The sequence below is a fragment of the Sorex fumeus genome, unplaced genomic scaffold (assembly GCF_029834395.1).
Source record: "Sorex fumeus unplaced genomic scaffold, SorFum_2.1 ptg000024l, whole genome shotgun sequence".
NCBI classification, from domain to species: Eukaryota; Metazoa; Chordata; class Mammalia; order Eulipotyphla; family Soricidae; genus Sorex; species Sorex fumeus.
This window is the reverse complement of record NW_026606081.1, coordinates 12,718,146-12,739,565: the sequence shown is the minus strand read 5'-3', so window position 1 is coordinate 12,739,565 and position 21,420 is coordinate 12,718,146. Positions and strand designations below refer to the sequence as shown.

The 21,420-nt window shown below is 34.8% G+C and overlaps 1 protein-coding gene across 1 annotated transcript in view; it reads right to left on the bottom strand.

The window, feature by feature from the left end:
• The window catches only part of SGCZ (sarcoglycan zeta), a 1,114,038-nt gene that overhangs the window by 48,106 nt on the left and 1,044,512 nt on the right, over positions 1 to 21,420 (bottom strand). Inside the window, exon 6 of the mRNA XM_056114214.1 lies at positions 14,043 to 14,165. Within this exon, the coding sequence (XP_055970189.1) occupies positions 14,043 to 14,165 (123 nt within the window). The remainder of the gene's footprint in view (positions 1 to 14,042; positions 14,166 to 21,420) is intronic.

The following is a 21,420-nucleotide window of genomic DNA, read 5'->3' as shown; positions in this document are numbered from 1 at the left end:
ACAATGAAATTTTAGTAATAGGATAAAATGAACATTTGCATTTTGTTAGGTCGTTATCTAGATGAAGGTCAAATTAAACAAAAATAAGTCCTAAGATAAACACAAATACTGAGTGATCTCATTTATCTATGTTCATTGTATAAAGAAACAAAGCCAGAGAATAAACTTTGGTCAGTAAAAAGAATGACCTAGTTCTGGCAAAGAGAACTAAAGATACCCAGAGAAAGAAGGAAGTGGGAGGTGGAATAGGTAGGGATTTAGGGATTGTGGTAGAAGGATATTAGCACCATTTTTCATTTTAGTCTTTTTGATATATAACATTATCACTGAATGAGATGATATTTCATTAAGATTTGCGTTTCTCAAATAAGTGATGATGAGCACTCTTTTTAAGTTTACCAGTCATATTTATATTTTATTTGAAGAAATGTCTGTTCGTCTCCTCTCTTCATTTTTTGATGGGATTATTTTGTTCTTGTTGAGTTTTGTGAGTGCAATATATATATATATGTATATATATGTGTGTGTGCATATCCATATATATATAGTATGTATACTATGCCTTTATTGGATGTGTTGTATCCTTCTCCAACATGAAATCTTCTCACTCCATCCATGTTTCAGTGATTTACTTGGGGATAGAATGTGATGCCGGGAATTAAAGTGGGGTTGGCTGTATGCAAGGCAAGAGACTTCACTCTATTACCTCCCTGAGTCCTATATGACAAATGATATTAAGATCATTACAACGATCACTGTAAACCAGAAATAATCTTGGACTTGCTTGATGACTCTAAAATAATCACATGATTTATTTGGTATTTTAGTTTTTATTTCTTTTTACTTAGGCACTATAATAGGATCATTTGTAATAAGAGTTTTACTTGATTTTTACTTGATTATATGTAGAAATTATAAATCATATAATAAGATTTTATTTAGGCACCACAACTTGATAATAAGAAAATTTCAGGCATACAAAGTTCCAACACCAAATTCATCAATAGGGTGTCAGCATCCATCGCAAATTCCCAACAGCTCTTATTCCTCTCTGTAGACTCAGTTCTGTGGTCCTGGTTCTCATATTCTGGTTCCACTCATCTTTTGTCATTTCCTTACTATGTTTCTTTATATTCCATATATATATGAGAGGCATCATTAAAATGAGAGAGAGTCCAAGCAGATGAAACAAATGGCATGCTATGATGAGAAGAACTGAGCCAACTACTGCTGCCTCTTAGATGCAGGAAGTAACCACAGAAAACTAGTGTCTGGAAAGAGCAAAGAATTGAAAGGCTGCAGGAACTAACATTAGGGACTCCATTTCAGCAACGGTTCCATATTGAACAGGATATCTGGTTTTATGTTTAACTTAGCTGACACAATCACTGGCAGATTTCAGGGAAACATAAAGGCAGAAGAATATGTGTTGGGTCTGGACTGAGCCATCAGGGTGAGCCCATGTAGACTCTACCGTACAATGGGCAGGAACATAGGGACCCATGAAAATGAGTGAATTTCTCGTGTGTCCTGACTGGTTTGGATGAGGCTGAACATCTTTTTCCTTTAATCTGCCTTCAGTGAATAATTTCATAAGTTTCACCATATTGAGTCAGTTTTTCCTTTTCTCACAGAAGCCCAGTCTGATCTTTGACATGGAGATTCTGGGCTCTGGCCCAGCCTAGTCTTTGGGATGCAAACCCAAGTGCTTGTAACCCAAGAAAGGTTTCAGTTTTGGTTTTCCTTCCCTTTCCAGAGGCCAAAATTACTGGCCTGCTGTTGCAAGGAAACAATACATGCCATGCCTGCCTCAGTGTTCTTTCTGTAACATCTCTTGATGATGTCACTGTATTGCAATCTTTAGAGGTACCATGATCAATAAAAGGAGATTTCAGGGCTCTACCATTGTCACAGGTCTGAGAGAACATAGACCCTCCATGACATAAATTTCTTTTGTGTTCCTTGTCTCAGCGCTTCCAACTGAACAAATATTCAAGCAACATATAAGCAATGGTACAGGATCATAAAACTTTAGGCAACAGACAAGTCTAAAAAGGGAAAGAAAGTCAAATTGGGCAATCTGAGTTTGCAGGTGAGGGCAGCAAAGAAGGAATAAGCCAATCAAGAAAAGACATGATCCTAGGGTTCTGAGAGGGACCCAATTCAAGGCAGGAGGCTCCAAATCCAAGTAAGGCAATAAAAGGGGAATCTTACAGTGAGACAGGGTTGCTCTCTGTGCAGGGAACCCTGGTCGACAAGTTTACATGCACTTGGCTCTAATAAAGGATTTCTTTGTCCGCATTTTTGAGTCTGTCTCGTTCCTCGGATCATAGAATCTCAAAGAACATATTCTCCAAGCAAGGACCACGACCAAGTTTATATCAGTGAAAATAGTTTGATACTTATACCCTCTAAAACCATAATAAGTTGGTGTTGATTTAATCTTTAAATTTGTGGTATTTACTAACTTATGAAAAGGAAATTATTGTTACTGTTTTTGGCATATCAAATACGCCACGGGTAGCTTGCCAGGCTCTGCCGTGATGCAATAAATTACTTTTGAAAAATAAACAAAATTTTTAAAAATAAAATGGTTGTGTTTGGGGACTCGAGCAAGAAACCAGCCAGTAGGGCTCTAGCCTTGCATATGATGGTCCCAGGTTCAATCCCTGGTCTCATTTTCCTGACCCTGAAAGAGCCTCCAATACAGCCGCATTGGGAAAAACGAGTAAGGAAAGGCTGCTAAAATCTCAGGGTTGGGACGAATGGAGATGTTAATGGCGCCTGCTTGAGTAAATCAATGAACAACGGGATGACAGTGATACAGTGATACAGTGATGAAAAAGAAATTAATGCTATTTAGAAATTACAAAGCAGAAGGTAATCCACTAATGCTTATATTTTCCCTTTTTCTTTCTTTTCCCCTTCTTCCCTACCTTTATGGTGAAATGAAAGAGTCTTCTGGTTATCACTTATATGACTATGAAAATTTTGCCCACTTATAAAAATCGTACCCACACAAACCTACACAGGTAAAATTAGGGATACATATTTTTGACACCGAATTCCTTTGGAAGACAAAGTACAGCCTAGTTTACCAATTCCCAGTTAACACTAAGCTAAAACTAGTTCTTTCTTAAATTGCAATAGAACATTTAAATTGCAGACCAAGATTATTTTACTGTTTTTCCAAAGTGATTATAACTTATAACATCAATCACTTATCTCAATTTCTTCCCTTGACATTGTTTGACATATCCTCAGATTTCAACTTACATAGCTACATGAAGACAGAGTGGCTATTTAAGACATTCTTTATTATTTAGTCAAGAAAGTCAGTATATATATTATCTAAGATATTCATTTATTTTTACCTCTATTTTTTCATTCTACTAAACAAATCTGCTTAAAAAAATGAACCCCTAAACAAATCAAATCATATAAACTCCTGTCATTAATATAGATATTTTTATTCAGATTCTGAGTATACAATATTATATACTTAAGTTTATTGATGAAGAGGGAAAAAAAATAAGTCTAGACTCTAGTGAGGAGACACAGATCTAGTTATTGGTTTGCCCAATTTGCCATTGATTTCTATACACATTTGAAATCACTTAAGCTAGACTCAGTTTGCAAAATGAAGATGATAATGCATGTCTTCTAAATTCTGATGAGTAAATGAATTACGACAGACGACTGTACCTTGTTAATGGCAAAGGTAATACAACCTTACAACCTTATTAAAGATGTTATATGCTCAATACTTTTTGTAATAAGATTTTTGTTCTAAAACAATAAGTAAGTAAAGTAAAGGCCCTCCCGTTGATCATCAATTTGCTCGAGCGGGCCCAGTAACGTCTCCATTGGAGACTTTGTTGTTACTGTGTTTGGCATATCGAATACTCTCGGTAGTTTGATAAATAAACAATAAGTATCAATATTTTAAATCTAATTTTTTATTTTCCAAGTGATCTCAATATTTTCATTGGTTTACATGAGAACTATTAGCCTGAGTTCTAGAGCAAATATTATTTTGTATTGTGTAAAATATTCAATATTATCTTAGATATATGTAATATATGCTTATGAGATAAATGATTAAATTAGGGCTCAACAGTGTTAAGAGAGGTTTTCTATTTATATATAATGCTAAAGTAATGACTTCATGTCTATTATAAGAGCAATAATTTGAGTTACTGTGTGTTCAAGTGATACTATGTATCATGCTTAACATATACCATCTCATATTACCTAAATGAAAATTCAATGAAGTGGTGTTATTTATTTTAATCATAGACATGAGGTTCTGTTACTAAACTTATTAGCTAGATTGCCTATGATAACTCTTAGAGAAAATGGAGTTAAAATGCCAGAGACAATGTTCTTAATCACTACACAAGGAATCTCTCCAAGTAACTGTTGCCTATCCTGATCCTCTTTAAACTAAAATTAAGTTGTTATAAATTCTTCCTCAACCCTATGGTTTTACATCATCTGACTCTTCAAAATAGACATACAGTCATGATACTGACGTATTAGCACTTTATAATAGGTTTTTATTATCCCAAACTTATTTTATCATTGCAAAAAAACATAGCTAGAATAAAAAAAAGTACTGGCTAAAATATCATTATCACACCAAGGAGAAAATTCAGAGATATTATTTATTTGGCTTAAAACATCATTTAATAAATTGCTCCTACATTTTAGTACATTTTAATATCATTCTTAGAGTTTGGACTAATGCCACTTTGGTGCTTAAAGAGTACTGCATTCAATTATGATTTCCAAATGAAACGGAGATAAGTTTCACTTTGAAATAGAAAAACAATATATTTTCTGAATTTTTATGAACTAGAATATAGTTAAGGTCTTTCTGATTCCTATAAAATTATCATTATTTTAAGGGCTTTTGTATGCCATCCTTTCAGAATGCACATACAATTTATGTGATATTAAACATCATGAGAATAAGTACACTAATTTTGGAATAAATTGGTCAGAAAGTTATAGTTTACCAAAACATTTAAGAAAAAAATTCCCTTTTCATTGCACTTTGGTGTCTACTAAATATTGCAAAATTAAAAACGTGTAAATTTTAATGAAAAATGTTGAAAACAATTATTGCTAATATTAATGGGCCATGAAAGTTGATGAAATCATCCATTGAAGCTGCTTATGATATTTATTCATGATACTTTGAATGTGGAAACCATTTTTGTATTACATTTTTTCTTATTACTAAACATCTTATTACCAGTCATTTCTTGACTATCATCAGACAAAAATCTGCCCTTGCTTCTACCTATCACATAACTTGTAAAAAAAACTTGATTAAAATTACTTTTATCTGGGGCTGGATCAATAGCACTGCAGGTAGGGTGTTTGCCTTGCATGCGGCCGACCTGGGTTCGATTCCCAGCATACCATAAGATCCCTCAAGCACTGCCAGGAGTGATTCCTGAGTGCAGAGCCAGGAGTAGCCCCTGAACATCGCAGGGTGTGACCCAAAAAGCAAAAATAAAATAATAAAATAAAATAAAATTATTTTTATCTGTAGAAAACTTTTTCTTTCTTCTTTTTATTTATTTTGATATCTTTTTTGTTTTGGGGCCCACCTGGCTATACTCAGATCTTTCTCCTGGCTCTGCACTCAGAGATTAAATCAATCCTGGAGGTGCTCATGGGACTACATGCAGTGCCAGGGATCACATGGGGGTCAACAATATGCAAGGCAAGCATCTTATCCCCGCGTATTATCTCTCTGGGCCCCGTAAACTGTTATTTGGATAGGTAAGAGTACATAACAAGATACTTAGATAGAAGTGTTAGTACTTGTTTATTTCTTATATCAGCATATGTTCCATAGCACTGTCTACAGTGGTCGACAGAGATCATGGTGGCTCTAAAGACAACTGTTACAATTCTGGGATCTTGTTTCAAGGTAATGTTCTCCTATAAGACTACACAAAGATTTATTGAATAAGAGGCATGGTACAAAAGCTGGAAATGGAAAATATAAATTAATTGCTGTCTTTTTGTACCAACAAGTAAAGCAACAGTGACCACAATTGAAAATATCAAAAGGATAGGCAATAGCCTGAAGTGGTGGTCAGATTACACTTTGAGCATCAATACATATAAAGACGTAAAAAAATCAAGTGTTAATCAAAATATGAGTCTAGAATTAATTCATTTTTGTATAAATAAGTAAGAAGGAAGGAAAAATGGCAATACACTTCTTTCTGTTATCAACTTTTTGAGTGATCTTCACATTATAACCATTTGATCCTTCCACATTATAACTATAAGTGGTGATGTAAGACTGTTGTCTTCTCACTACAAAGCAATTATAATTATTTACTTCTATCTTTTTTCACAAAGATTTCTGTCTTTAACTATCTCTGAAATATAATCTCAATCTCCAGATTTACCTTAGACATTAATCTTCTGAACTTGATACTTGTGTGTGATATTCCTGGTTATTCCAAAGTCAGAATAAATTGATTGAATTAGAGTGTGTATATTGGAAAGAAAAAAGAGTGGAAAAAAGCCATATTAATGTTTTTAAGAAACTTGTTATTGAAAGTAAAATATATTTTGATAAAGAAAACCATTGGGAGTGGAGATAGAACATTTGTCTTTTGAATGGCATGTGGTAATGACGTTTGGAAACTAGGCATGCTGGATTGAATTCACAGAAATGTTCTGTACTAGGTAAAGTGGAATAACAGAGAGTGCTGTGGGTTGAAGAAATGCGCAAATTTAAGGGCTATTTCAAAGGCAAATGTTGTCTAAGAGGTATATCAACACTATGTATTATTCTTTTTTCCTTTGCTTCAATTTACTTTTTATTTATGTATTTAAAAATTTTATTGCAAGTCATCCTGAATTACAAAGTCACCTATTATTGGGTTTCAGGATTACAATGTTTCAACACATATTCCTTCATCTGGTTCCAGTTCACTCCACTAATACCCCAAATTCTCCTCCCAGCCACCAGACTGCCTCTATGAGAGACATTTTTTAGAAATAATTTTTGACACTGTATTACTGTTTCCGATAAGGCTTGACATATAACACTTTACTACCTCCTTGCTCCATCTCTTCCTCATGGTTGAACACTTCCCTTCACCAAGGGTTCTCTGTTATTTCACCTCCTCCTTCCCCAAGTGCTGCTTCCTACTGAAGCCAGATCTCTTATTTTCTTGCCTTTGGACTTTACTCATCCCACTCTTATGTGTGTTTTTTTTTTTGTACCTTATATATGAGAAAGATCATTCTGTTTTGGTCTCTTTCCCTCTGAGAAACTTCACTCAGCGTGATATTCTTCAGATCTATCCACATAGCAGCAGCAAATCGTATAATTCTCTCTTGTCTTGTGGCTGAGTAATATCCCATTGTGTATATAAACCAAAGTTTCTTTCTGCTTTACATTACTAATTATAAGGGCAATGTAACTCAAAACAACAAGGAGATATTACCTCCTACCATAGACACTGGCACAATAAAAAAGAAAAAAAAAACAATCTGTGTTGGTATGGATTCAGGGGTGGGGGATAGTGAGGTGGAGAGGAACCCTCATTCATTGCTGGTGGGAATGTAGACTGGTCTAATATTTCTGGAGAGCAACATGGATATTTATTCCTCAAAAATGAAAAATTGAGGTCCCTTCTGACCCAGCAATTTCACTTCTTAATATATACTCCATGCACTCAAGAACATGCTGGAGAAAAGACATTTGTACCTCTCTGTTCCTTGCTGCTCAATCCACAATGGCCAAACTCTGTAAACAACCCAATTGTCTTTCTCTTTCTTTCAAGTTACATACTAAGGCTCTTTATATTAAATCACTTTCTGTGACAAAAAAAAAATTCCTTTTTTCCCACTTTCTTGTCTTATGTTTTAATAAAGAACTTTAGCTACTAGAGCTGGCATACATATAAGCACATAACTGAATAAATCACATAACTGCTGTGTGATATTTATGCTCTGGTTATACTCCGAAGGAAATATTTTTTCTCCGCGAGTACTCTCTCACTTCTCTCTGCTGAAATGCAGAGAAAATAGCATATAGTGCCCTCAGTTGGTGGACAAGGACAATAGCCTATCCTTGAGGCTTGCAGCTTTATAAACATGTACCACTCAGTGTCTCTCAATCTGCTTACATATATGTGATATACAAAAAATATTCATTGTTTGAATGGTTATAGCTCAAGATAATATAATTAGTTTTACTTACTAACTTTATATCCTTTTAAAATATACACTCAAGAAATCTTCAACTGTCTCTAAATATAAATTGTGCAATTTTACTCTTCTAATATATAATTTCTATTTCATGCATTTTCAACCTCCTTATATTGTTTATTTAACCATTGCTGGTATATTTGGTTTTACATTACCAGCATATTTTAAGATATCAACCAAATAAGAAGTAGACTCATAAAATTTAAAATTGTGTATGTGGATATAGCATTCTTTTTTCTTTTTGGGTCACACCCAGTGGTGCTCAGGGGTTACTCCTGGCTCTGCACTCAGGAATTACTCCTGGCAGTGCTTGGAGGACCATATGGGATGCCATGAATTGAACCCGGGTTGCTCCAGCCCTAGGAAATAGTATATATTAAAGGCCAAAATTATGTTATATTAATCCTAAGCAATTTTTATTTACATATTTCAATTCCTCAATGTTCTCTATGCATGAGGAATTCCTTATACTGTTCTTTTAAAGAAAAATAAGCTTAAAATATGTAATAATTTATACAATAGTACATAGAATAACAAGGACTATCTCCATAAAATTATTCATATTCTGCATCACAAAACTGAATATTTTACATAGCAAATTTAGCTCTAATTAGAATTAGCATTAAGTTTGTCTTAAAATTGGGAAGGCAGTGCAATCATATTTCTATTTAAAAAAATAACATTATTGTTTTTGGGCTGGAGTGATAGCACAGCGGTAGGGCGTTCGCCTTACACGCGGCCAACATGGCCGACCCGAGTTCGATTCCTCCCCTCTCGGAGAGCCCGGCAAGCGACCGAGAGTATTCGATATGCCAGACACAGTAACAACAAAGTCTCCAATGGAGACGTTACTGGGCCCGCTCGAGCAAATCGACGATCAACGGGAGGGCCTTTACCTTTACCTTTATTGTTTTTGCTTTTTTTCACTCAAGAGAAGTCCTTGTTCTCTCTTAAACATGTACTTCTCTTTCTTCTCTACTTCTGTACTTAACTGTCTTTAAATAAAGCTATTTTTCATCACAACAAAAAATAAAACCAGAAAGAAACAAACTAAGAAGACCAAATAATCTCTTCTTTCCTTCAGAGAAGGAAATGAGAAATTCAACAGAAGGAGAAATAGGAGGGGTGTGAAGGCTGGGGAGTATTTCAGTGATCCTGGATTCAGCATACTTGGAAAGCATGAGAAAAAACATTCTGGCCACCAGAACTTAATTCAGTTCTTTACTTAAAGTCGCCCATGAAACAAAGAAAAAATAATAATAATTCTAGCACATCAATTTATTTATGCAGCACATTTTTAAGTAATGCACTTTCAATCTTCACATATAAAACATCAGAGAATTTATTCGCACAAACATACACCATTTATTTATACATTAGCAGGACAAATTATGTTACTAGAGAATTTACTGATCTAGGACTCTAAGTGTAAGACAAAGATAAAAATCAATGGAACATTGCAAACCCGATACAAAGAAAGTCTATTTAACTTACAACTATCTCAGAGTATCTGTCCTCTTTTCTTTTTGCCATTTTTCTTTTATTCTATTACAGTTTTCCCAAAGCTTCACATTAACAAACATAGAAAACACTTAACTGAGCTCAGAAAAATAAATCACTACATGAACAGTCAATGACATGCTCAGAGAGAAAGATTACATTTTGTGGATGAAATATCCAAAACTGACATAATTTTTACCTGAATATTTGAGGGAGGTTAGTGTCGAACTACTCTTTACTGTTGGCAATATTTTTATATTTAGTACATTTAAACGGCAACTAGAAAACGGAACTAACTGATTTACCTAGATTTATAAACTTGAAATGCCACACTTGAGGAATTTAAGTAATTTGCACATCACTTTTTGAAAGCCCTGGTCTAATCACATCTCTTCAGTACTATTCAACCCATGCAGTTCCATCCTGTTGACTGAGTCTTCCCACGTTCCTGGCATTTGGACAGCCTGAGGAACAATGGTCTTACCTAATAGAAAGGTTGATTCCAAAGCTGACCCCATCACAGTGTGCCAATTTAACAGACAAGAACAAGGATTCAGAAGACTAACTAATAAAAACAAATCAGAAAATATTGATTTTGATCCAGAAGCATGGTGTTTAAATTAAAAGACAGCTCTTCAGAAAATCCTTTCTTCTATTGTCAAACATGCATTAGAACCTGCCTATCTTTCCAATCATTCAATTAGAACAGAGACAAAGGAGTGATATTCTTAGCTTACAAACGAGCACTGGGACATAGACTGGATACAGGGTTCAGATTCACTATTTTTTTTTCAAATTGTCAGTTTTAATTTTTACAACCTGAAAATAAAACTATATGTACATATTAAATATAACTTATTCTCTTATATTTAGGGAATGTTACAGATTTCTTTCACAGGAAAAGAGAAATCTAAATTCAACTTATAGCCTTTAATTTAGCATGAAGATATTCCATATAGTTAAAGCACTGAATTGCATAGAATTAAATGAGTATAACTGTGCTTTCCCTTCTACTTGGAATACAAATGAAAATGTAAATTATAGTATATTGATTCTGCCTGAAGACTCTAAATTTGAGTCTTCTGAGAGTACAGTTTTATATATTTTATTTGTTTACCTGGTTTTAAGAGATAAAGATAATTGCATGTTTTTATCTTTAACCAATATTAAGTGATTAAAAAGGAAAATAAAGTTATCAGTTATGCATATGTAAGAAAAGTATAAAACTGTGATATATTAGTGATATAGAGAAGGGTCTAGTAAGGGCACATCAGTACATTCAAATTAAAATGGGAGGGTGGGGCCTCTCCCATAAATGTTCAAGGGATACTCTAATCTCTTTGCTCAGGTTTGATTTATTCCTGGCAGTGCTTGGGGACCGTGTATAGTACTGAGTATCAGAGCAGGATTGTAAAAAATCAAGACAACTACCTTAAAACCTGGCATTATATTTCTGTTCTCCTAAATTAAAAGTCAAACAAATTTTAACTGAAGAAGCAAGTCATTGTAAAAGAAGAAATAATAAGCCTTGAGAGTATAACTGTTAGAATTCTGTAAAGTGGTGGTGTTCAGGCTACCTCTTGCCACCATAATTCTATAACCTAGGAATGTTTAATGTATTGGTTAAATTTCTGCTGCTTTCTGAGGAAGGAAAATATAAATATCTTGAACTAAACTAGGTCTATGAGTGCCTTTAGTCACAAATGATTCTGCCTTACACTTATAGACATTCTGTCTAAATAAATTAATCAAATTCTGTCACCCAGAAATAAAAGGTCATGCAACAAATACTGTTGTTTGTAAAATACAAAGCCAGAAAGGATTTGTTTTAATTCCTATGGATATAGCTTAAATAAAAAAAATTGTGCCACGAGTTTGAAATTCTAGAGTAAACATCACACAGATCTCTTGTCACATATAACTTTGAAGTCTTGTCAGCACAGCTACCTAATTTATTTGAAACACCCTGGAGTCAGTGTCTCTTTGTAGTGTTATTTGTCAAATGATTCAAGCACTGCTTTAAAGTCTATGTTAGATTACTAAACAATTCCAGTGCCCTCAAATTGCTTTTTACACAATGCACAATTTTCTCCTCTATGCATAAAGAATTATAAACAATATTTGATTTGCCCCTGATACATTAATTTTCCTTATTTTAGGAGGCTAATGGAAGAAATAAAGCTACTATAAAGTGAACCAGTAATATTCTGGTAGAAGAGTAATCAGTTACTATGAATTGGAGAGTATATATATATATATATATATATGTGTGTGTGTGTGTGTGTGTGTGTACTTATGTCTAGATATATCTGTGAGTTAATGTGCTCTTCTATATGGGGTGCTTGGGCTATTATAACTTAACTATAATAATCTTGAGATTATAGTGTATTCATTAATAATATGGTGACTTGTAAATTAACACAAGGTTCACTGTCACTGCCCTCCCGTTGTTCATCGATTTGCTCGAGCGGGCCCAGGAACATCTCCATTTTGAGACTTGTTACTGTGTTTGGCATATCGAATATGTCACAGGGAGCTTGCCAGTCTTTGTTGTGTGGGCGAGATACTCTTGGTAGCTTGCCAGACTCTCCGAGAGGGGTAGAGGATTGAAACCAGGTAGGTTGGGTCGGCCCTGTGCAAGGCAAATGCCCTCCCACTGTGCTAGGTTAATCTGGCTGCGACATCTGTCACCCCATTGATCACCAGGGTTGATTCGGCTGGTCTGGCTGGCTAGGCAGGTGTCCCGTTTCTCCCTCACCACTCCATGTGTGTCCCTCCTGAGGATGGCCTTCCCCAAATAGAGACAGACCTCTCTTTGGTCGAGGGTATACGAGTACCTGAGCTCCTCTGCTAGAACCTCCAAACACAAGATTAAAGGTCAATAATTTGTTATAGGCACACTCTTAAGTCTATTATTTCTAATAGAAATAATAATAAGAAGTCTAGAACCTTCTCTTTACTATGGATGCAAAGTATCGAACGTCAAACTGTGGCATGAACGAGAAGTTTGTTGAACATTTCTATCTCTAAAATTGATCTCAGGATTATGCTGATCAGTTAGATTAAGATTAAGGTTCAAACCCTGAAATAGTTAAGATCGACCTAGTTACCTGGACAATATTCCTCTTAGGTTTCCCAACTAACCATCAAGGAGCAATTCAAATCTTGTGTAAAAGCCCTTAAAGTCAGTGTCGTTTCTGATTTGTCTGTTCTCTAGGGTAAATAAATCCCTCATGCATTGTTCCCCCTCACCCCTACCCCCGTCATCTACCACCTTCAGACTTAAGAAGATAAATTTTGGTCCTACTTAAATGATCCTTTTCTTAATCCTTCTGAAGTCTTATGAAACAACAGATGAACAGGACTGTCAATCATGTGGACAAGCACAGGTATCAATCTAATGTTCATCAGGGCATTCTCAGAGAAAGAAGACTCTGGGAACAGAGAATTGTGACCCAGCCCACTGAGGTTTCCCTGGTGTGGTGTGTGTGTGTGTTTGTGTGTGTGTGTGTGTGTGTACACACACATATGAGAGAGAGGCAGGATTCAGTCAGTCCAGAGTGAGAATGAAGCCTATGTTTTCTATTACCATACAAAAATTAAAGCTTGACGTAAGTAATTATAACTTCAGAGGTTGTTCCCTGACTCAAATTTGGGCATATTAATCAAACATATTTTACCTTCATTTATTTTTAATATAACAATGCTTTGGGTTTCAAAAATGTTTGCCTTAAATATATATTAAAATATTTTGTCAAAATAGTATGGATCTTAAATACAAATCAAGGTATTATAAAAATTGTTTATAAAGTCTTTATACAGATCTTTTACATCTTCAGGACTGTATTTATTCTTCTGAATTTTTGATGCTTTTAAAACAGTTTTAATTATGGTTGACCTATTGAATATATTAGAACCAATGACAAATAACTTTTAAGTAATATAAAATTAGACTGGTTTGAAAATAATTGTGAACCCTGAACAAGAATGTAATATACCTATATTTGAACCTTAACCCTTCTTTATTCACACCTTATTTCCTCCACCTACATGAGCCTGAGACGTAGAGTTTCACTTTTAAATTACTCCAGATAATATTTACATTCTTTTCTGCAACCATGTAGAGGATCTTCTATTTTAAGACTACTGAAACTGAACGGTGTGATATTACATATTATGTGAACTCAATTCTTTGCATAGAGAACATATACTTTTAAAAAATGTTTCTGATTCAGAACACATACCCTTGCAAGAAGCAAACGATATTCCAAGCCCTCAATCTACAGTACCTGTAACTTTCAGCTTTTCAGCACCAATAGAAATCTCATCTTCATCTGCAGAAAACAGCACTTTGCCATCTTCACTTGATCTCACTTCAAACCTTTTACACTGAGCTTCCACTGCATCAGCGCCTATGGTGAGAGAAAAGATATGAAAATGAAACTGGTATGCAAGAAACCACTTAATGAATATTTATAATAAAAATAATATAAAATAAAGAAAAGCCTATATTATTAAGTAGATGTCAAGTATATTTTCATTGCAATCACTATATTTTAAAATTATCATCGTTTCAGCCTAATTTGGTGGAGCACTGCTGGAGAAGGATGGTTAAGCATGCGTGTACCCTTCAAATGTGTGACATAGTCCTGATAGGGTTGGTGGGTTTATCCAGGTGAAAACTTGTATATAAAAATGAGAGACTATTTCTGCTTTATCCTTGATCATAGCCGGCAGCTTGGCATTATAATTTTCACCTGCTCAGATGCTCAATGAATATGGAATGACTCTCATCTTTTCTATCCACAAGCGAAGATTTGTGTCCCATCTGTGGCTATTTCTAAATGCAGTAAATGTGCACCCTGGATATTCTACATTTCATATATTCTACACTGATATTTTCTCTTTTCTGTAATAACACCAATTGTTAATTCATTATTCATTGTACAATCTAGCAAAATAGACACACAAACACATAAAGTACTTATATTTAGATTTCATAAAGTTACATTGTTAGTGCTCACTAATATGTAATCAATAATTTTCTTGATTGAAAAAATATGGTATTAAGTAAATATAATTTGAGAATATAATTAAAATATAATTAATTTATTGGCCTAGTTTGCATATTTATTCATTAACAAACCAAAAAAAAGTTCTCATACTTTGTAAAACTGAAAAAATGACAATTAGATGGTTCACTACAAAAAACTTATTAGGGGTAAGAAATTGTTTTTTTTATTAAAATATTTTTAATAGTGAGACATGATGAGGTACAGTTGCGGACTTACACATTTTTGTGCTTGGGTTTCAATTATACAATGATCAAATACCCATCCCTCCACTGGTGTCTGGTTTGTAGTGGACACTTACGAAATAATTGTGGGTAGGTGCATAAACACCAGACTCAAATTTTCTTTCCCTTCCCTTGCTTATTTTTAATGCCTTAACAATAATCTTAGTCCAGAGGCTCTACTAACTTTCATATCCTTTGTTGTTAATTATTTATAGGTAACGTGTTAAGAAGAGGAAAAGTAATTATAATCCCTGACAAAGTGTGACCTAATGTCTTGGGAAACAGAATTTACAATTTTATTATACTCTAAAACTACACACATATTTTTAGGTTTATATATAAATTGGCAACTATCGCCCGATCTGCCTGTTGTCTGTTGTCTACAAGCTGTTCACTAGAGTCATCCTGAATAGGATTTGGCAGAACACTAGATGAAGGACAACCATGTGAGCAAGCCGGGTTCCAAAAAGGATTCAGCACAATTGAACATATCCACACAATAATCAATCTCATTGAGGTTTCTTAGGAGTTCAAGATGCTGCTCTGTCTAATGTTCATTGATTTAAAGACCTTTGACTTTGTTGAGATTGAAGCGGTCATTGAAAAGCCAAACAGGGTATTCAAACTCAATACATTAGGATCCTCCATGAGCTGTATTACGAATTCACTACCAGGATCTCACCATTCTACAAGGAAGTGATCATCCATGTCAAGAGAGTTCAGCAGGGTGATAACATTCACTGAAACCCTTCAGTGCCACACTCGAGAACGTCAATCAATGACTGAAATGGGAAGGAATGGGTGTGAAGATAGACAGTTGGCAACTACACCACCTCTGCTTTGCTGATGACATTGTTCTAATAACACCAGACATTAGCCAAGCAGCACAAATGCTGGCCGACAATATCACGAAGACAATGTTTATGAGAAACAGTCTTGTTCCTGATATTCCATTCACTCTCAACGGAATGAACATCTTCGAATGCAACAGTTATGTTCACCTAGGTGGATAGGTCAACATGACGAATGACCTGGCTCCTGAGTTGTGCAGGAAGAAGAGAGCAGCTTGGAATGCCTTCAAGAGGTTCAAAGAAATAGCTAAGAGGATGAAGAACCTCCGGCTCAGTGGAATCTCTTTGATTCCACTGTTCTTCCTGCATTAACATACGCCTCAGAGACCTGGGCCCTATGAAAATAGGATGGGAATGTTATTCGGGTCTCCCAAAGAGGAATTGAAAGAGCTATGCTTGGAGTATCATGGTTCACTCAAATGAGAGAAAGAGTCTGGAGTTTCGACACCCGTTGATGGTCCAGAATCAGGGATGCTGTCTCATTTTCCAAGATGTTGAAAATCAGATGGGCTGGAAACATAATGAGATTTGGAGATGACCACTGGACTAGAGCCATTACCGACTGGATTCCACGGGACATCAAAAGATTGCATGGCCACCCACCTACAAGATGGTCAGATTTCTTCGTCAAGACCCTGAACGATCGGTTTGAGGCTCTTTGTGTTCCTAGAATGAGCAGACGCCATTGGGCTACACTAGCACGTGACAGGGACAAATGGAGACGTTACTGCCACCTACTCGAGCAAATCGATGAGTAATGGGATGTCAAGTGATCAAGTGATATAAATATGGAAAAGCTTTGATGAAGGCAATAGTAAGTTAAAAGTAACGTTAACCTTGTAGTCTATCAAGTTCATATAGTGAGAATTGTATTTAAAAAATGGTCATCTCCTTTCCTGTCTTTCAAGTAAATAACATTCCTTTGGAACTTAATGACAAAATTGGACAAATCAGGAAAGATGCATTATCCTTGGTCAGAGTAATTCTTCTTGAAAATATTGTTCCAACACATTCTATTCTGTTGAGTGTTTTTTCTCCTAATTCCAGTTGAACCTTCCCATACTGTTGCTTTTGATAGGAAACATAGTAACAAAAGTGTGTTAATGTCAAATAAATCAGGCTTGACGTTGATTTCTGGATCCTTGAGGTTTATGCATTTTGTGGTCTGTAACTCATGCTATATTCACGGTATTCAAGTTTGCATTAAAACTGAAATGCATTAAAATGTATTATAGATGATGTTTTACACATAAAACCTTAGCATATAAACTACATTTTTTCCCTCTCATATATAATTTATTTGGGTGACTGATGCACAAGATAAATTACTGACTTTAATAACATTGCATTTAATTAAATCTCTATATGCAATCTCAAGACTTTTCTGCCATAACATGGATACTTCATAAAATAAAATGTCACATAAACATTTAGAAATATAAAGTATCTAAGTATGACAATGTAAGAAGAAATTTTGATTCATTCAATGTGAACAAAGAGAAAAGGCTAAGAAGAAATAATTTATCTGCCCCAAACGTAAGAAACACTCAGGCCATAAATAAATTCATGCAGACTCATACTACTGAAAAATACATTAATTAACAGTGTATACTACATAGTATTTTATGTATTAGAATGATTATGGAAGAAAAATAATAAGAAATCTGAAATGTACTGATAAATGTTTTAATTCAGAAATAATATTAAATGTATTGGATTCTGTTCATTGCTTTTTTTGCAAATAGAAAATAGCACATATACACCATGACATAATATGTCAATGTCACTGTCCTTCCGTTGTTCATCGATTTGCTTGGGTAGACCCAGTAACATCTTATTTTAAGACTTGTTGTTACTCAGTTTAGGCATAGTGAATATGTCACGGGTAGCTTGCCAAGCTTTGCTGTGCCGGAAAGATACTCTTGGTAGCTTGCCACGCTCTCCGAGAGTGGAGGAGGAATCGAACCTGGCTTGGCCAGGCTGGCTGCATGCAAGGCAAACGCCGTACAGCTGTGCTATTGCTCCAGCCCTTATGACATAATATAGCTTGTATTATTGTATGATATAGCTTGTATTGTTTTGAATATTATTTATATATTATCCATTAATAATTACTTTAAATAAGAAAATGCTGTTGAGTTACTGGTTTCTATTTATCATTATTTCCTTTATTATATGACACTAATATATTTATTTTTCAATTTACCATATGTACCTATTTTATGATATCAACATGCTTCATATTTTCTTTTGCAGTCCTTGGTTTTTGGTCCAACTCTGTGGTGCTCAGGGTGAATTCTGGCTCTGTGCTTCGAGATCACTCCTGGCAGTGCTCATAGGTGTTATGCCTGTAATTCAACCTGAACTGCCTGGAAAGCATGTCCTGAGCCCAGTGAGCCACTCTCTTATCCTGCTTTGTGCTTATTTTCTTGTGTAAGTATGTATGTTTGTGCTCCTAAGGTCACATGGTGTTTAGAATAGGTCAGTTTAGGACCAACTGCTAAAAAGGGACAATTATTAACCCAATTTGATTTGTGTTATGCAAATTTCAGGAAGGCAGCATGCATAAATGACTTTAGGTAAGACACTACAATAATTATGCAACTTGTTTAAGGGGAAAATAAAGTGATAAAGTCGTGTACTTTATTAGTCATTTTAAAATCATTCTGCTCGCTAAATGCTTCCTTGGGAATAATACTGATGAAGTTTACCTTAATAATTTCATAATTAAACAGAGTAGATAGGCATAAAGTGATGGCAGTAAAAAAAGGTAAGAAAAATGTATTGGTTTACAACAGAATAAAATGTTCAATTTGTTAAATAAATATTTTTCTAACTTTTTTAAAATATCCTCTAAGTATTCTTTGTAAAGAAAATCACAAAGAGAATTGCTTGTTCTCTCAGATAGGCCTATCTTTTAGGGCATTTTCTATAGCCAAATATAATGAAACCATGGCTACTTGTCAGCCAAAATTTTGCTAACAAGTAGAGAAATCCCAATAATTTAAATAATACTATTTCATTTCCTACATTGGCTCAGCTAAATACGAGTCACTTTCTTATTAATTTAACAGACATCTATACAGATTTGCACAATAATTTCCATTGATCTCTTGCTACCAATGAGTACTGATTTAAAGAAAACAAGGCAAAGATCTTAACAGCTGTAACTTTTTATCTTTCGTGTATTTTCCCTCAGATTATTCTGATGAATCCTTTCTCCTGTCAGTATTATTGGGGCCCTTCTGGAAAAAAATTATGCATAGATTTTTAATCGCAATAGGAAAAGAAAACAAAAATAATGATCAGTAGGAATAGCTAAATTTGATGGTCAATTTCTTGAACATCACAAGCCAAAAAGGAAAACCATGTTTGAAACACATAAAACCGCTTTCATGAAATGCAAACATAAGAACTCTTAAATTTTGATATTCTATACTATTTTTTTTATTAGAAACCCATAGTAGGAAAGTGTCCTAGTGCTCTGTTGAAGGAAGGGAGAAAGAGAATGAGGGATCACGCCCAGGTCTAGACTGGAAAGTATATCTTGTCTCAGAATAAGGATTTTGGAAATTTTGACATGTATAGTTCTCATAGAATTCCATAAGATGTTAATCAATAACACAGTGGTAGAGCATTTACCTTGCGCACAGCCAGCCCGACCCAGCCGGGTTCGATTCCTCTGCCCCTCTTGAAGAGCCTGGCAACCCTACCGAGAGTATTTAAGCTGCAAGGCAAAGCCTGGCAATATACCCCTGACATATTCGATATGCCAAGCACAGTAACTACAAGTCTCAAAATGGAGACTTACTGGGCCTGCTAGTGCAAATTGATAAACAATGGGAGGACAGTGCTACAGTTTATTAATTCCAGAGGAACTCTGATTGTTATTGTTTGTTTATTTATTCTTTATTTGCTTTGTAATAGAAAATATAGACATTCTTCCTCCACAAACAAAGTATTTATCTAATCTTTCAATTTGTTTATTTCCCCTACCTAAGGTTCTCAATATCTCAATAAACACAGCCTAGAACAGTGTCGAACACAGTAATTATTCAATATGTTTGTTTTTAAATTAAAATATATTTCATTACTGAGTCATTGGGCTGGAGCAATAGCATAGCGGGTAGGGCGTTTGCCTTGCATGCAGCCAACGTGGCCGATCCGAGTTTCGATTCCTCTGCCCCTCTCAGAGAGCCCGGCAAGCTACCGAGAGTATCTCGCCCGCACGGCAGAGCCTGGCAAGCTCCCCGTGATGTATTCGATATGCCAAACACAGTAACAAGAAGTCTCACGAAGGATACGTTACTGGGCCCACTCGAGCAAATCGATGAACAACGGGAGGACCATGACCGTGACTGTGACTGAGTCATTAAGCTCTGGTTGCTCTTCCCCCCATTTAAAAAAATTCTTGAAAATGAGCAGTTGAAGTGATACACTTCAAAATATTTGCAAAGATAATTCTTGGGTGTTTATGACATTTGCGAATGTGGTTTCAATTTTTAAAATAGAAATTAATTTCAATGTCACTGTTCTTCAATCCCATTTGAAATTAATATCATGAAATGTTATCTCACCAGCATCTATTTTTTTTCCTTTTTTTGCTGTTAAAGGAAAATTCTGCCAGGTTTATCAAATGAGACTCTACAAGCTAGAAGAATATGGAATGATACAGTAGAAAAACTCAACTAAATGAACACCCCACCAAGAACATTATATCTACTTTATGTACCATCCTGATTTAAAAGAACAACCATACAGAGCTTTGTGAACAGGAAACAGTTTTGAGGGTTCATAGCCTTGAAATCAGTTTTGCAAGAAGCATTAAAAGAGTTCATTTAAAAATCAGGAGAAATTTCTTTTCATGTGGAATTGAGTGCACCAACAATTAATTGTACATTTGGCTGTCTTCTGCTTAATTAAGGTTAAAAACATATAGTGAATAATCATCAAAAATGGACTATTATTGATGTATTTTCTGATAATTCTATTTGCCACTCTTTAAAAAAATTTTGGACCAAATGAGATGAAATAAATTTATAATATATGTCTGCCAAGGGGTGGAGGAAGCTTTATTTATGACAGGGAAGATATGGTTACTGCAATAAGATCCAAATGCAAGTTAAAATTTAATGCAATTGATTTCGGATGCCAGAATGAAAAACTTAGTTATGTAAATGAGAGTAGGCAGTATACTATATTGTGTTAAATCATTTGAATTTCTTTATTTACATATATTACAATCATATAGTAATCAATCATTACAAATTGACTTGTATTGATTTATTTTCTGATAATTCCATTTGCTACTTAAGTTTTGTTGAAACAAGTAATGTGTAGTAAATTTGTTATAGTCCTGCAAAGGTGCAGACTGGGGGATGTCACGAGTCTGGGGAAACTGGTGTAGGGAAGGGAACATTGGTGATGGGATGGGTGTTGGAGCATTTTATGTCGGAAACAGCTCTAGTACAAACAACATTGCAAGTCATGGTGACTTAATAGTAAAAAAAAGAAAACCAC